A 14,085-nucleotide genomic window follows, 5' to 3' on the forward strand; every position below is an offset into this window, starting at 1 on the left:
TAGGATATCCCGTTCAAGCACTATCTTCCTCAAAACCTACTCAAGATCTCAGACAGCCAACGCACCATGCCCAGATGATTTCCCTCACCTGTGTGTGGTTACTCCTACCTTCCAGTAAATGAATCAAGGAAACATATGTGCAGTCAGCATACCTATGATAAGAGGCCACCAAGCCCCCAACAACTCCCAAAGCACAAGTGGCAACCACTTGGCATACATATATACACGTATCGAGATATCTTCGCCCAGAAGCTGAGAGACGTCATTCCTCTCGGTGCAGCCGAAGTCTTATCACCCAACATAAAGCCTACGTACCTATCTCCGGAGAACACCTGCTGCTAACCACCCACCCCAACACCTTAACCCCCCCGCCCCTTTTCCTCATGATATACACTTCCAAACATCCTCCGACAGATTTATTCCCCATAGCCACCTGCAACTATTACCCTGTTGTTATCTGATCGTACGAGCTTCACTGCCAACCACTGCTTCAAGGTAGACAAGCTCGGCCGAGATAATAAACACCTACCCACTGCCACCTTCTTGCAATGTAGTGCTAGGAAGCGGTTGTAAACAATCCTGGTAGGTAATTCGGAAAAGTGTTTTGAAGTCATGATGGATAGGCGTTCAAGTCTCGATTACCTAGACATGTAAGGACCATCAACTAAACCTGTTTCTATTTTGCAGGAACTCTGCCATCAATGCTATTTTCAAGAGACCTCCCACAATCGGCAGTGGGTGTGATACTATCTTCAGCAGGCCTTTTTCACCGTAGGAGATCATCGAATCGAGTCCCGAGGCGTACCCGTGAGACGGCAAAAAGGTTTCAGTTGACCTGCCCCTAATTAAGAAAAGCCCTATTAATTGCAAGACACACCATCAAAATCACAAACGCGCATACTGGCGCAAGTTTTCTCATTCAAGTATGCAGCTCGCTGGCTGTTTCGCATTGCGCTTCTCCCTCCGAGAGCTGAAAACGGGTATACTCCCTATCTAAGCATGCAATGTTTCTTTCCCCCTCTGCCAATCATCAACCCCACCGCTCTGCACCGGCGCATACGTCGAAAAATTCATCTCAAACTGCGCAGGTCTAACCGGGCGACCACCGTCAGAATCCTCACCACCACTCGTCCAACCCTCCTTCTCAACCAGCTCGGCAAAAGGAACATGATGCTGAGCAATCCGAGGCACCTGGACACCCTCTCCGCGAGCTCTTCTCAAACTCTCCTCACGCTGCTTGGCCGCCAAACTGATCATGGCCTGCAAGGTGTAAACGGCGTCATTGCCAGCATTGTGCAGGTTCTTCGTCTGGATCCCCAAGAACTCGCAGACAGTGCTCACGCTGGGCTGCTTGTTGCTGCGGACGGCATACTGGTACATATGCTTGATGTCGATAATCTCGAGAACGTTCTGGGCCTTGTAGATGTTGTACTTGATCGCCTCGAGAAACTTGATATCAGAACCAGACTCGTGGAAGACCAGCACAACCGGGTAAGGGCTGTTGTTAATGATGGTTCCCATGGTCTCGGGCACATGTTTACCCTGAACAACCTCGGTTTCACTATTCGCGCTGTTAGGGTGTTCCTCGTTTGTGATTAAAGAGAGTGAGCAGAACTTACCCAAAGTCAAAGTTCTCAGGGCAACTCTTGACGTATTTTTTGTTCTGAGCCCAAGTGTACTCCGCTACCCAGAAGTGGCGAGCTTCAATGGCCTCGAACCAACTCTGGCCGTTTTCACCTGGGGCCATGTCCCTGAGATTGGGTGTGTCCAGAATGGCGACGCCAACCTCGGTGATGATGTTCGGATTTTTCTCCCAGGCTTCAACATCGATACACACAAACCTCACCGCGGAGGGCTGGGCAGTGGCTTCAGCTGTCTTGTGGTCGCGGAGACCAAGGTAGCACTGTGTGCGCTTCAATCCGTGACCCCAAGCAAGGTGGGCTTCAAAGCGCTTGTACGCGTTCTTCTTAGCCTTTTCAGTCTTCTTGTGGGAGTTGGAAATCATCTTCAAGACAGAGAGGAGCTTCGCCTGCCCCTCCTCGGTTCCTTGCTGGATATTGTCCTCGGGCTTCGGGCGGGGAACAAGACCACAGAGGTCCTTGAATTCATCGGCACTGTGGGTGCGGCCAAGAAAACGAGGTCGAGGCGTGTTGCCATGGCCAAAAACCAGTCTGAACTTGGCTTCGTTCTTGCCGGGGGGGATGGTAAGGTTGATTTCCAACCGAGCATTAATCGTGTCCAACATATGCTGGAACTGGTAGGTGGGCACAAACAGGCCAGGCTTGGGATGGATCGTCTTGGGCTGGTGAAGGTAATAACTATTGTCAAATCTGTCAGCCCCCGTCGATTTGCCATCCCACAAGATCAAAACTTACATATCCCAGACCCGGTTCTTGTGAAGTCCTTCGATAGTAAACATTTCCTTGGCCTACACTCGTTAGTCAATCAAACACGGTCAAGTGATGATGAAAATCCCAACTTACACGCTCCCCATTGCGTTTGCCAACAAACATCTCGGGATAACCGCGGACCATCTTCCACGAAACAAACTCGGTGCCCCCCGGAGAGAGATCGCCTCTCTCGAGACCCGTCTCCTTCCACATGAGGCCTTCCTTCTCAAGTTTCTCGGGGTTGAGCTTGAATTCGGGCATGTCCTCAAGAATGGCTCTCGCCTTGCTGGTCTTGTCCTTTTTGATCAGTTGCGAGGCAATTTCCAAGTTGAGCCGGTGCGGTGAGGTGGAGTCCTTGACCTCAAGGTTCCTAATATTGAAGATCATGCCACCAGTCGAGTCGTCAGAGTCGTACTGATCATAGTCATAAGTCATCTCTGTTTGAGTAAAAACCATCAGTATAACCTTTCAGCCACATCAAGATAAAAGTTTGCTCACGCTCGATCATCTCCTCATCCACACTCCGCCAGAAAGAAGGGTCGATGCCCTTGAACAAATCGGGCTCGCCAGTGGCGGCCACCAACTGCTCAATGAAGGCCTCGTCGGCCTCGCGCTCCTCGGCAGGAAACATGTTGTTGGTGGACATCATGTACGTGTCCACGGGGTCCTTGGTCTTCCCCTCGTTCACCGAGGAAACGTCGCTCTCCGACGTGGTCCAGTCCTCAAACTCTAGTTCGCTGGTCAGCAAAAAGATCCCGTCAAAGTCTGGCTCGCTCGCGGACAGCCTCACCGGCTGAAACCGGACAAGCCGGGAGCGCAGGCGACTCTCCGTCGCCGGCACGCGCGGGATCTCTCGTCCCAGCGCTTCTCTGCGCCGCGTCAGCGGCCGCGGCGTTTTTTTGGGCTCGCTCGCCCGCGAGGGCGGGGGCCCACGCAAACCAGGGGGTGCTGAAAGAAAAGTCCATCTTTGGCAAATTTCTTTGCCAAATTGCTCGTCGGTCTCTAGGGAAAGAGAAAAGAGGGAAAAGCTTACCAGTCGTAGGTCTGCGCTGCAAATACTCGCAGCCTGGATTTCTTGGGGACGGCAACTAAGCGGCAAGGGCAATGGTGTCGTCGATGACGGGGGTGGGTGCTCAAGACTAAGCAAGCCTGGTGCTTGATGATGTCGTTGTGGGCGAGGGGTAGGTGGGTGGCAGACGACGACTAATCGCTTAGTCGTTCCTCAAAGTCGGTTGTGCGAGGGAGAGAGTTCTCAGGAAGGAAGGAAGCAAGGAGCGCAGTGAATGTGGGTGGAAAAGGAGACAAAATTGGGCACCAAGAGCAAGCAAACGGACAAACACTTGGCAGAGTACAGTATGAGAGTCAAAGACAAGCAAAACCATGGGTTAGAATAACATGAAATTGTTCCCTTCACACGTTTCGGGCGAGATTGTTTACCTTCAAGAGAGTTGGCCAAGGGGTGATGTTGAAAGTAAATATGAGGCTCATTCCTTAGTATGACTGGGCATGCATTGGTGGAGCCCAGCGGCCTGCATGGCTCACCCAGGCTCACCATCGCTGTCTGCTGGAAGCACACCAGGCATCCAAGCCAATTGTTCTGGTGCATAAAACAGTTCTCATGTACAATATTAACCAGTAACTCTGCCTGTCGTGTTACCTCAAAAACTAAGGCCATGGGGGGAACCTCAGCAGGTATTGCAAAGGATTTCCCCAGAGAGCGAACATGAGTGCTCAAAGAATGTGATGAAAGTCATCCTCAGAATCCCAGTGCTATTTTCAATGCTTTAAACTATCTCTACCCCACAGCACTCTCACTCCCAAAATCTGCAATTTACAATCTCCCCTTTGATTATTAAACCCTCCCCCTCTTCGCCACCGGCGACCTAGACCTCGATCTCGAACTGCTGTAATACCTCCTCTTGTTCCCATAACCCCCAACAGACCTCGACCTCGACCTTGAAGGCGACCGTCTCCTCACATCCCCATCCCGACTCCTAGGCGGATGCCCTAAAGGTGAGGGCGAGCGCGTATACCGCATTTGCTTCCTAGCAGGAGGAGAACCCCGAGTTTTACTCCGGCTTCTACTAACAGAGTAAGAATCATCCCTCCTCCGCTTGACAGCCGTGGACCGATCAGCAACGGGAGAGCCAGATCTCGAATACGACATGCTGCGCGTACGGCTGCGGCTGCGGCCACGGCGGGGTGGCGGTGAAAAGCTCCTATCCCTGGCATTCCCCACAGGACTCCGAGCCCGTGGCGGAGGGGACCGTGACCAGCTCCTACTACGGCTTCTGCTCATGCTGCGGTCCCTGCTAAGGCTCCGGCTGTCGCGGCGGCCAGCACGTGGTGGGGGAGAACGAGAAATAGATCGTCTGGGAGAAACGGAACGAGAATAGCTGCGGCTTCTGCTACGGCTGTAAGAATCGTCCCTCGCCCGACGAGGCGGAGTGCGAGACAGAGACCGGCCCCTGCTGATGGCCTTGCGCGGTGGTGTCCGAGAACGAGACCGAGAAGAGTAAGACGAATAAGACGAGTAGCTGGACACTGACTCCGAGTCTGAGTCCGCAGGTGGTGCCGGCAGCGCTGGTTTCGGCATGTTCTGCAGGAACTCTCTCATCTTGTCGGTGAGGTAGCCCATCTTGATCGAAGTGAAGTAGTTGATCGAGAAGCGGATGTTGCGCGGTTCGTCGTGCGGGAACAGGCCCTCCAGGCTCGGCTTCAAGATATCCTCCGACAGCCTCGTCTTGAGCTTGACAGTGCCCATATTTTCCTGCAAGTCCTCAAACAGAATCTTGATGAAAATACGGCTCGCCGAAGTCGTCTCCTCCTCGTTCAGGTGAATGATCGAAAGAACATGCCAGCCAATCGAATCCGACGACAACAAATGCCCAAAGAACCTCGCGATATTCCTCAGCTTGTTCGTCTCGTACCGATGAATCGTCGTATAGTACTTCATAAACGACTCCTCAAACAGCTCCATCCACATCCGATTCAGCCTCGCAAACCTCTCTCCCAGCAACCCCATAAACTTGAGATACACCTTCTCCTGCGCGCATGACTCCACGATCATGGACACCAACTCGGGCTCCTGTCCCACCGGCAACCTCAACTTCATCAGCTTATGCGCCGCCTCCTCCGGATCCGCACTCGACTGAATGCTCAGGTAAATCGTCCTCCGCAAGTTGACCAAATCAGCATTGCTCTGATCCTTGATCTCAATCGCCTTTGTCTCCTCCTCCTCCTCCTCGTCCTCACTATCACTCTCCTCACTCCCGCTCCCATCCTCATCCTCACTCCCGCTCTCCTCTCCCAAAATCTGCGCCTTCAACTTCTTATACTCGGCCTCATTCGCCTCCCAATCCGGATCAAACTTGAAAATATTCAGCGTATCCTCCGTCTTGATATCCTCATCCAGCCCAATCTTGTGCGTGATCTGATCCTCCTCCTCCACCAGGTCCAACTCCTCCTTGATCACCGGATTGTCCTTGTACTTGTCCTTCCTGACCTGAAACAGCACCTCGATCATGTACTGCGTCCTCTTGTCGATATCGGCCTCGTGCAAGATGCGCCTAAACTCATCAAACACGGCGTGCGCCATCGTAGGCGACATCTCCTCCAGAAACAACCCCACCTCCCTCATCAACCCAACCGCAATCTCCACGCTGTCGTCCGTCGGCTTCCGCAGCAACAGCAGCAGCATCTGCGCCGCGAGGTTCTCGTGAACGACTTGATTGTTGACCAAATGCGCAATAAACATGGTACTCGACAAGCAAACCGCCTTGTCATTCCTCTTGAAAGCCTTCCGGAACCGCATAATCAACCTCTTGACCAGCAACTCCCCAACCTGCGGCAGCTTCGTGTTGCAAATGGCAGCCAGACAAGCGTAAATAGGAGTAAACGGCAAACTAGCATGCTGCGCCTTGAGCAGACTCTGACAAAACAACCCTCTGCCCCTGATCAAATTCTCATTGAACAGCTCGGGAACCACAAACTTGATATTCGCCGTGTTGACCTTGTTGACCAAGCCATTGATCGACTTCTTCAACGCTTCCCAAGCCATGCGTTGATACTCCTTGCTCGTCTTGTCCGTAATAGCAGCCTGCAAAGCGCGCAGCTTCTGCGGTGGCAGATACACGCCCTGACTGCGAAGGTTGAGCAGCTTCTGGTATTCAGCCCTCATATCCTCAAGCTTTTCCTCTTCCGTCTTCGCCGGCGGCGCAGGAGGAGGGGGGGTGCGCTCTCTCATGGCCGGCGCAACAGGAGCAGGGCGGTACCGATCCGGCCCATCGCGGCGAGGGGGCGGGGAATGTCTTCTCGGAGGCGGCGACCGGCCATGATGTCTCGAAGGGGGGCTCCGATCCCTAATCGGATAGCGGCGCTCATCATCTCTGTCCCTCGGCGAAAAAGACCGTCGGTCCCGTGGAGAGAAGGATCGGTTTCTGCGCGCTGGCGATTGACGGCGGGAATGGGCCGGCGTCGGGGATCTCTGAGGAGAAGCATCGCGTGAGTGCACCTCCCCATTCTCCATCGGTGATCTGGATCTAGACCTCTCCTCATGGCGGTGCTCTCCCGACTCTCTGGACGGCGACCTCTCATCAACTCCATCTCTCCTCGGCGTCGACGATCGTCCTCGAGAATCCTGTGACATCTCCCTTTCTCTCCTCGGCGTCGGCGATTTTGATTTCGACACCGATCTCGATCTTGACCTCGACTGGCGTGGACTAGGCGACCTCTCAACCTGTCGCGTAATCGAGGCGCTCTCCTCCCTCTCCGGTGTCGCCATCGTCTTTTCTTTATCCCACACGCGTGTTTTCCAATGATTTGTCCCTGATAAACTCTCGCGCGCCAATTCGTTTCTCAGTTTCGCAGAAAAGCGATGTCGATTTGACAATTTCGTTGCCGATGGAAAGTTTAACAAGGCTGTGTTTGCAACAGTTTCCGTCCTCAAGCGCAACCTGCACCTACAGTTGCACTAACCGTTGGCCCCACTTTTTACTTTTCTCTTCTTGCCTGCCGGGAAGCTCCCCCCCCCCAAGAAAACGCGAACCCCTGACGCGCCACTGGCCAGGCCACCGTGGAACTGAGCTTCAGCGTTGCTGTCCCGAACTTTGCGACAACCACCAACCATCAACACCACCACCACTTGCCTCGTCCACCACCGTCAACAACCTTGACGATTTAACGTTTAATTCAATTCAATTCACTCCTTTACACCTTTTATTTATTTATTTTCCCAATCTCACAATGGTCTGTCTTCCTCCCCATCCCCCCCTTTGCCACCACCCGCCCTATCTAACACTGGTTAATCTCCAGCTCGACAAACTCACCGGCCTCGCCATGCTAGCAGCAGCCTCCGCCGTCTTCCTCTACTACACAATCTGGACTCTTCTTATGGTACTTACTTCCTTCATTCCTCCCCTTCTCCCCTTTTCCTTTTAACCCCCCTCACCCAGACCCATCACTAATAATCCAAAAACCCAACAGCCCTTCGTAGACTCCGACCACCCCCTCCAAAACTTCTTCCCCCCCCGCGTCTGGGCCATCCGTCTCCCCGTCATCCTTGTCCTCCTCGGCTCCGCCGTCGTCGGCTCCTTCCTCTCCATCGTCATGATCAGGTCCAACCGCAAAAAGGCCCTCAAGGCCGCCAAGGCGGCCGAGGAGGCGGCCAAGAAGAAGTCTTGAATCAAACACTACGCTATTTGTTTTGCATTGTTGGAGGAGGAGGAGGAGGCCATTATCACTGTGAAGAAGGATGGGTTGATTTAGCCCAGGGTGGCAGGCAGTTCGTGAGAAAAGGAAGGGATCTATCTATCTATAATACACCACAACCATCTTGTTGGGACAACAACAACAACAACAACAACAGCAACAAGTGGGAAATAACGAGACAGAGAGAAAGTGAAAAAAAAAGGAAAAAAGACTAATAAAATACCTTGCCTACCCTTGCTCCTCCAACAGAAGAGCAAGATCAAAACACACCAAGAGCCACATATTGTCTCATATCAACCAATGCAACCTGTCGGCCATTATATCAAAAACCATGTCAATACTCACTCTCTCGTACAAAGCTACTGGGATATTCCATCCATCACCACCCCCTTCCCAACTCCACTACTATACCTCCGTGCTCCCCACACCACTACCAAAAAATCTCCAAAAGAATAGAGGATGAGTGCGGTTTATGTGGATCGAACACATGACCTTCAGATTGTAAATTACCAAAGTTGACTTCAGTCTGACGCTCTCCCAACTGAGCTAAACCCGCTACTTGTTGATGCATCATCATTTTAATATCACAGTCCATATCTGCCTTTCCCTATCCCTTTCCCTTTCCCCCCTTCACCACATACACAATCACTTTCATATTGGAACCCAAAAAGATTTGTCAAACACCATCCTTTTTATTGAGGATCAATGTCCAACTAAAAAAAAAAAAAAAAATCAAAAAAAAAAAAAAATCCCGACTATTCACTTTCATCCTCGTTTTCATCGGGACAAAAACTATCTACTTGATTGGTGTTTGTCGGTTTCTGGTTGTTGTTGTTATCATGCCCACCCTCCACTCGCCGTCACTCCTCAGTAACAGGCCCCTATTCCAAACCCAACCCATAACCCCCAAAGCCTGACCCCTCTGTCCAAAATAGACACAAAAGCCAAACTTACCCAAACGCCCAACCCCCAAGAGTAGAGTTAGTAGTAGTTATTGATGTTTAATCCCACACACGAAAGCAACACAAACCCGGTCTCAACTCCCGCATGTTGCTGCCGCTGCTGACCCATCTATAAAATCCCTTCCTTCCCCCCAAAAAAAAACTCCTCGCTTCATTCGCTCAAACCCGCTGATCAGCAAAATCCAACACCTCGCAATCATCCTCAAAAAACCCGTCCTCGCCATTCCCCGAACCACCTGCTCCCCGTCTGCGTCTTGTGGTAATCACAATCTGCGTGTCGTCATCCCCGCGGAAAAGGACCCTTTCCATCGCCGAGGCGGGCAACGCACGCGAGGCTTCGAGGTCAATGTTGAATGACTCGTCCTCTGGCAGATGGGGCAGACCGAGATCGATCTTGGTGGCGCTGATCGGCAGGCCAAACACCCAGGTATCATCGGCGTCGTTCTCATCAGCGGCAGCAGCCTCATCAGCAGCAGCAGCCTCCTCAACAGGGGGCGGAGTCGCACGAGCGGCTTTGCTCTTCTTCTTGCGCGGTGCTGATGGTTCTGCCTGAGTGTCCTCCAACTGAGTCTCGGCCAAAATGGACGTGATCTCCAAGGACTTGGCTTTGGAGGAGGACGTCATCTCATACAAGGCGATGCGTCTGTCGGTGTGGAAAGGCTGGTACGGGGCGCTGGACTCAATCTCGGCTTGGGGAATAGACGACTCAACGCCGCCATACCGGGCCCGCAAGCTAGGCTTGGTCTGGTTCAGCACCAGAGTATTGTTGAAGGGGTCCAGGTCCCGCTCGGAGAAATCCAAATACTCATCGGGATCCAAAATGCGCTTCACCGCTGGAGCTATGGAGTCGTCAGGCAGCAACGGGAGCTGATGATCTGTGTACCTAGAGAGCCGCTGTCCCCGCTTGCCGTGGGCACCAGACCTCTTGCTCTGGAATACTCTGACCTGACCCCCTCCCAAGACAGAGAGAGAGCGGTCACGCTTGGCGACCCAGGCTACGCAACCGGGCTCGGGGAGCACGGAAGAGTTTGGCAATGAAACTCTGTTGTCTCCGGTGTGTCTGAGCTGGCTGATTGCATTCCCAGTCTTGCCCAGGGAGTGGCTGATGCCGTGAACAATCACCTTGCCACCATGAGCAGCATATTCTGCAGCGCCTGCAAAGGCTGGGGTGTTCGAGTTGCTCCGACGCTGGCGATTGATCAGCGGGCGGGCGGCTTCCCGGACAGAGCTCAAGGCGTTTGTCGCCATCGAAACAGCCGAAGTCGAGCCTTCTGGAACAGCAGCTTTGGTCTCTTCGGGAAGTCGGCGACGCGGAGGCGGCCAGGAGAAGGCACCCGACGGAAGATCCAAAAGGTGAACGGTGCCGCGCTCAGTGACCATGGCAGCACGCTCACCATGGGGCTGGGTCCAGGCCAGTTCAACAATACGAGCAACCGTCATGCGCGAGAACTGGGCAACTTGACGCACACGTGGACCTCCGACAGGTGAGCCAGTAGCCTGGAGAGGCGATGACTTGGTGTTCTGAACCCGCATCAAATCCCACACCGTCTGGACGTCGCCCTTGCTGCTCGCGCTGAACAGGAAAAGCCCTGAAGGTGATAGTGAGAGGAAGCTGCACCCATGAGGAATGGTGAACGTAGTGACGGGATGGAGATTGCTGGATGGCCCAAGACTATCAATGTCCAAAACAGACACAAGACCTGGCTCTTTGGAGACAGGTGGCGTCACAGCACCATGTGTGGGAGGGAACTGAGGTGGTGAGGCGCCCAGGCCCCAGTTCTGAGGGGCCTGTGTTGGTGACCTCGGTGTCTGGGAAGGCTGGGGGTTCCAGTAATTGTTCCAAGCCTGTAAGCCCTGCTTCCCAACCCACTTCGCACCTTGAATCAGCTCTTGCGTGGCGTCGCGCATGAGCTTGTTGACCACGCTCTCGGAAAGCGGCAGGTCGAGATCCGCATTCGCCTGGGGCAGCTGAGGGGGAGTCACGGACGTCAACCCAGGGGCGCGGCCGTGAATGAGAACGGGAACCGAAGCACGCAGTGCTATCTGTGAGGACGGCGTAGCAGGACAGTATGCCATCCATCTGGAACTGACGCTGACGATGGCAACCTGAGGTCTCGGTCGTGGTGGAACTGGTGACCGGCCTCGCTCGTTTTCTTGGCCAGGCTCTCCTTTGAGCGGCTGCTGGAGAGTCGTCCAAACCTTGCCGTGGCATCTGAAGTGCAGCGGCTGATCAGCGACGACGGGTGCCTGCCGATAGATCCAGCATTCTCCGGTAACTCCCGACGACACCACGATACTGCCGCCTTCAGCATGAATGTGGAAGGCACCGGTGGGAGGAGGTGCCTTGAATGCTGCGCTTGTGATGGGAATCTTGAGGGGCACCTTTGGCGCCTCGAGAAGAACGCTCACCGGGCGGCCTGTCTTGAGAGAGTAGACCTCTACAGAGGTGTAATAAGATTCGGCAAATCCGGGCGCCGGGCGACTGCCCGTGACGCTCTCTCTCGAGGACGGGTCAAGGCTCGTGATGTTGGTCATGGCCTCCGATCTTTCGGCAGAAACCGCATCATAATCACCTTCCACGTTGATAGCGGGAGCAGGCGCGGGCAGGTTCGGCCCATGAATAACGACTGCGACTAACGGGAAAAGATCCGACTCATGCGGCATCCAGGGAAGGATTTTGGCATGGTAGACACCGCCACGCAGCCCTTTCAGGTTAGCAACAGTCTCGACCTCCCGTTTTCCAACGGTGAGGATCTCGAGGCCACCTTCATAGCCGGCAAGGACGACATTGGACTTGCTGCTGGCAGGGTCGGTATTCGGCAAAGGAAGGGTGTCGAATCCACAATAGTAGCCCTTTTCTCCCGCCTTCATCCCGGAATGCGACTGCGAGTCAAGGTCGATTTCGGGGGCACCGTAGAAATGAGCCTGGGGCTGATGAGGCAAAGGCGGATTTGAAACAGCTCTATGGGCGTAGTTGGAATGCATAGAGCCGCGCCTAGCTGCCGCGATCGATCCAAGATGGCTGTGGGTGTCTGGAGGCGAATAATAGTTGTTGTCCACGTGGAAGCTCAAGGGACGTCTTCCTGCAAGCGGGGGAGAGGCCGAAGGCGGGTGATAGCCCACCGAGGGTCTCGGCGAGGACCAGCCTGACGGGATGCCGCGGGGATCTTCATAGGAGGAAGGCGCCGTCGGCGGAGACTCGCCGACTAAGCTGATGAGGTTTCCCGGGGAACCGGCCATGCCTGCGGAGATCCCCCGAGTCCATTCCCTGGTGTTCAACGAGGTGCTCGTCGCATATGATGCCGTCGAGGCAGCATCCAAGAGGGGCGACGCAACTGGGTTCTCGTTGGACGAGACACTAGCCGGTTTGATCTCTGGAGAGATCACAGGTGAGGCACTGGATGATCCTTTAGTGGTGCCGGTGCCATTCCCATTACTGATGTAATTAAAGTGGTCAGCCTTGTAGTTCCTTAGGTTCCCGAATCGCTCCTTTTCCAGCTTCCTGTGTCCAGGCTCTTGCTCTTCTTTACCAGGGTAGAGGGAACCCACGTGAACTTGGCACCTTGTTTTGTCACCGCTGCGACCACTCCGCCGCCTTCTTTGCCATTCTTCCGGTCTTTCTTGGAGACTTTTGGATGCGCCCAGTTAGCTTGCGCTCTGTAGAACAACACAGGGGGGTTCAGTGGTATCTGAGAGCATGGGCAGAATGCAAGCCAATACCATCAGGACATGACAAAACACAGACCTGGCATGAATGGCGACCCAGAAGTCAAGCGAGCAGTTATACCGCTCGCGTAACGAGATAGCTGACACCCCTCAACGCTTGGACGAAGAAGGTGCCGGCCGAAGGGTAATTAAGGTATATCAGCAGTAAAGCGAACAGTATGTATTCAAGTCAAGGCACCGGCGGTAGTCTCGATATCTGTTCGGTCGTCGCTGACAAGTGTATGTACGCGTGCAACAGGGAGTTGCGATCGAAGTATGACAGGTGCTTCGGGGTGACTCTTTGTGTGTTGGTTGTAGTGTAGATGCGCGCTCGGGCTGTCTAGATTATCAACGGCTCAACAATGGCGTAGGCGCCTCGGTCGGTCGGAGTGTCGGTTGTAGAGGAGAAGGACAAAGAAAGGAGCGGAAGATCCCAGAGAGAGGCGCTGTCCAACACAGGAAGCGCGTGAGGTCTTCTGACACGGGCGAAACAAAAAGCCAGCCTTTTTCTATAAGTATTACGATAAGGTAGAGAGGTAGTATGCAGCATGCAGTGGGGTGTATTATCAAGAGACTAGTAAAGGAAGAGGGAATAACAGAAGAAGACTAGAAAGAGAGAAGAAATTTATGGTGGTGGTTCTGGTTGGTGTTGATGTTGGTATCTGGTGTTGTATGAAAGGAGAAAGAAGAGAAGATGCAAGACGATGGATGGAATAACCGTCCTAGCTATGGTGTGTGGTACGGATAGCCAGTGCTGGATGAACTGGCCGTGCCTGGATGGACTGGACCGGCCGTGACTCGACGGGGAGCGAGGACGGCCACAGCCAGCTGGGGTCAAGGTTGACAGACGGCGCACCTGTGAATGCTGGGTGCAGCACAAGGGCCCAGGAAAGGGGGGGAGGGGGGTGTGTGGCTCGTGGTTCGGTCCCTTGCGCGGGCTGGTGGGGTTCTGCAGCAAGGGAAATCCACTCCATGCTGGGGTACTTCAGCCCTGACGGGAATAGCGCCAATGAACCCCAAGATAAGCATGGGATAAGCCCAGCGCTACCACGCTATCAGCCAGAAGCCCAGCAAATGGCGGGGTTTATCTTTGTACGCGCTCTGCGGTCCGAGACGGTATTTGTGCAGTGCCGCCTCACTTTTGAATTCCCAGAGAAAGGGCGGGTGTCATATGTGTCAAGCAAATACACCACGTGAGAGCTGGAAAGTGTCGGGTTATTTTGAGGTGTGTGTCCAAGCAGTGCCGGCAGCCCCGTTTGATTCCGGGCCTCCAGTCCTTGCCTAGGTACATACGTCATTCCATAATGCCCGTGGTCAAG

General features: G+C 53.8%; 4 protein-coding genes and 1 non-coding gene across 5 annotated transcripts; 2 read left to right on the top strand and 3 right to left on the bottom strand.

Annotated features, from left to right (window-relative positions):
* Positions 1-911: 911 nt before the first annotated feature.
* On the bottom strand, positions 912-3,988 carry QC762_709210 (uncharacterized protein). Its single transcript, XM_062893767.1, has 6 exons — positions 3,424-3,988; positions 2,889-3,119; positions 2,508-2,827; positions 2,376-2,428; positions 1,620-2,318; positions 912-1,561 (listed from the first exon to the last, which is right to left on the bottom strand). The coding sequence occupies exons 2-6, from the start codon at positions 3,037-3,039 to the stop codon at positions 994-996; spliced, it is 1,791 nt and encodes a 596-aa protein (XP_062739610.1). The 5' UTR covers positions 3,040-3,119; positions 3,424-3,988; the 3' UTR covers positions 912-993.
* Positions 3,989-4,242: 254 nt separating this feature from the next.
* On the bottom strand, positions 4,243-7,173 carry CWC22 (pre-mRNA-splicing factor cwc22; the record flags this gene model as incomplete). The annotated part of the gene is made up of 1 exon (XM_062893768.1): positions 4,243-7,173. The coding sequence occupies one exon, from the start codon at positions 7,171-7,173 to the stop codon at positions 4,243-4,245; it is 2,931 nt and encodes a 976-aa protein (XP_062739611.1).
* Positions 7,174-7,473: 300 nt separating this feature from the next.
* Positions 7,474-8,428, top strand: dpm2 (Dolichol phosphate-mannose biosynthesis regulatory protein). The gene is made up of 3 exons (XM_062893769.1): positions 7,474-7,637; positions 7,704-7,784; positions 7,875-8,428. Exons 1-3 carry the CDS (start codon positions 7,635-7,637, stop codon positions 8,070-8,072), a joined length of 282 nt encoding a protein of 93 aa, XP_062739612.1. The 5' UTR covers positions 7,474-7,634; the 3' UTR covers positions 8,073-8,428.
* Positions 8,429-8,563: 135 nt separating this feature from the next.
* QC762_0112070 lies at positions 8,564-8,655 on the top strand. Its single transcript has one exon. It is a non-coding gene; the product is annotated as a tRNA-Phe (tRNA).
* Positions 8,656-9,189: 534 nt separating this feature from the next.
* On the bottom strand, positions 9,190-13,883 carry QC762_709240 (uncharacterized protein). The gene is made up of 3 exons (XM_062893770.1): positions 12,807-13,883; positions 12,611-12,689; positions 9,190-12,497 (listed from the first exon to the last, which is right to left on the bottom strand). Exons 1-3 carry the CDS (start codon positions 12,811-12,813, stop codon positions 9,221-9,223), a joined length of 3,363 nt encoding a protein of 1,120 aa, XP_062739613.1. The 5' UTR covers positions 12,814-13,883; the 3' UTR covers positions 9,190-9,220.
* Between the last annotated feature and the right edge of the window lie 202 nt (positions 13,884-14,085).

Source organism: Podospora pseudocomata, chromosome 7 (assembly GCF_035222375.1).
Source record: "Podospora pseudocomata strain CBS 415.72m chromosome 7, whole genome shotgun sequence".
NCBI classification, from domain to species: Eukaryota; Fungi; Ascomycota; class Sordariomycetes; order Sordariales; family Podosporaceae; genus Podospora; species Podospora pseudocomata.

Bases quoted from the DNA above. Each gene is read 5' to 3' on its own strand.
- QC762_709210 (XM_062893767.1), bottom strand. From the start codon at position 3,039: ATGATGTCCACCAACAACATGTTTCCTGCCGAGGAGCGCGAGGCCGAC. The intron at 2,319-2,375 runs GTAAGTTTTGAT...ATTTGACAATAG, and splicing joins AAGAACCGGGTCTGGGATAT to TTATTACCTTCACCAGCCCA. The intron at 1,562-1,619 runs GTAAGTTCTGCT...CAGCGCGAATAG, and splicing joins CCTGAGAACTTTGACTTTGG to TGAAACCGAGGTTGTTCAGG.
- dpm2 (XM_062893769.1), top strand. The intron at 7,785-7,874 runs GTACTTACTTCC...AAAACCCAACAG, and splicing joins CAATCTGGACTCTTCTTATG to CCCTTCGTAGACTCCGACCA.
- QC762_709240 (XM_062893770.1), bottom strand. The intron at 12,498-12,610 runs GTGGGTTCCCTC...TAATTACATCAG, and splicing joins AAACAAGGTGCCAAGTTCAC to TAATGGGAATGGCACCGGCA.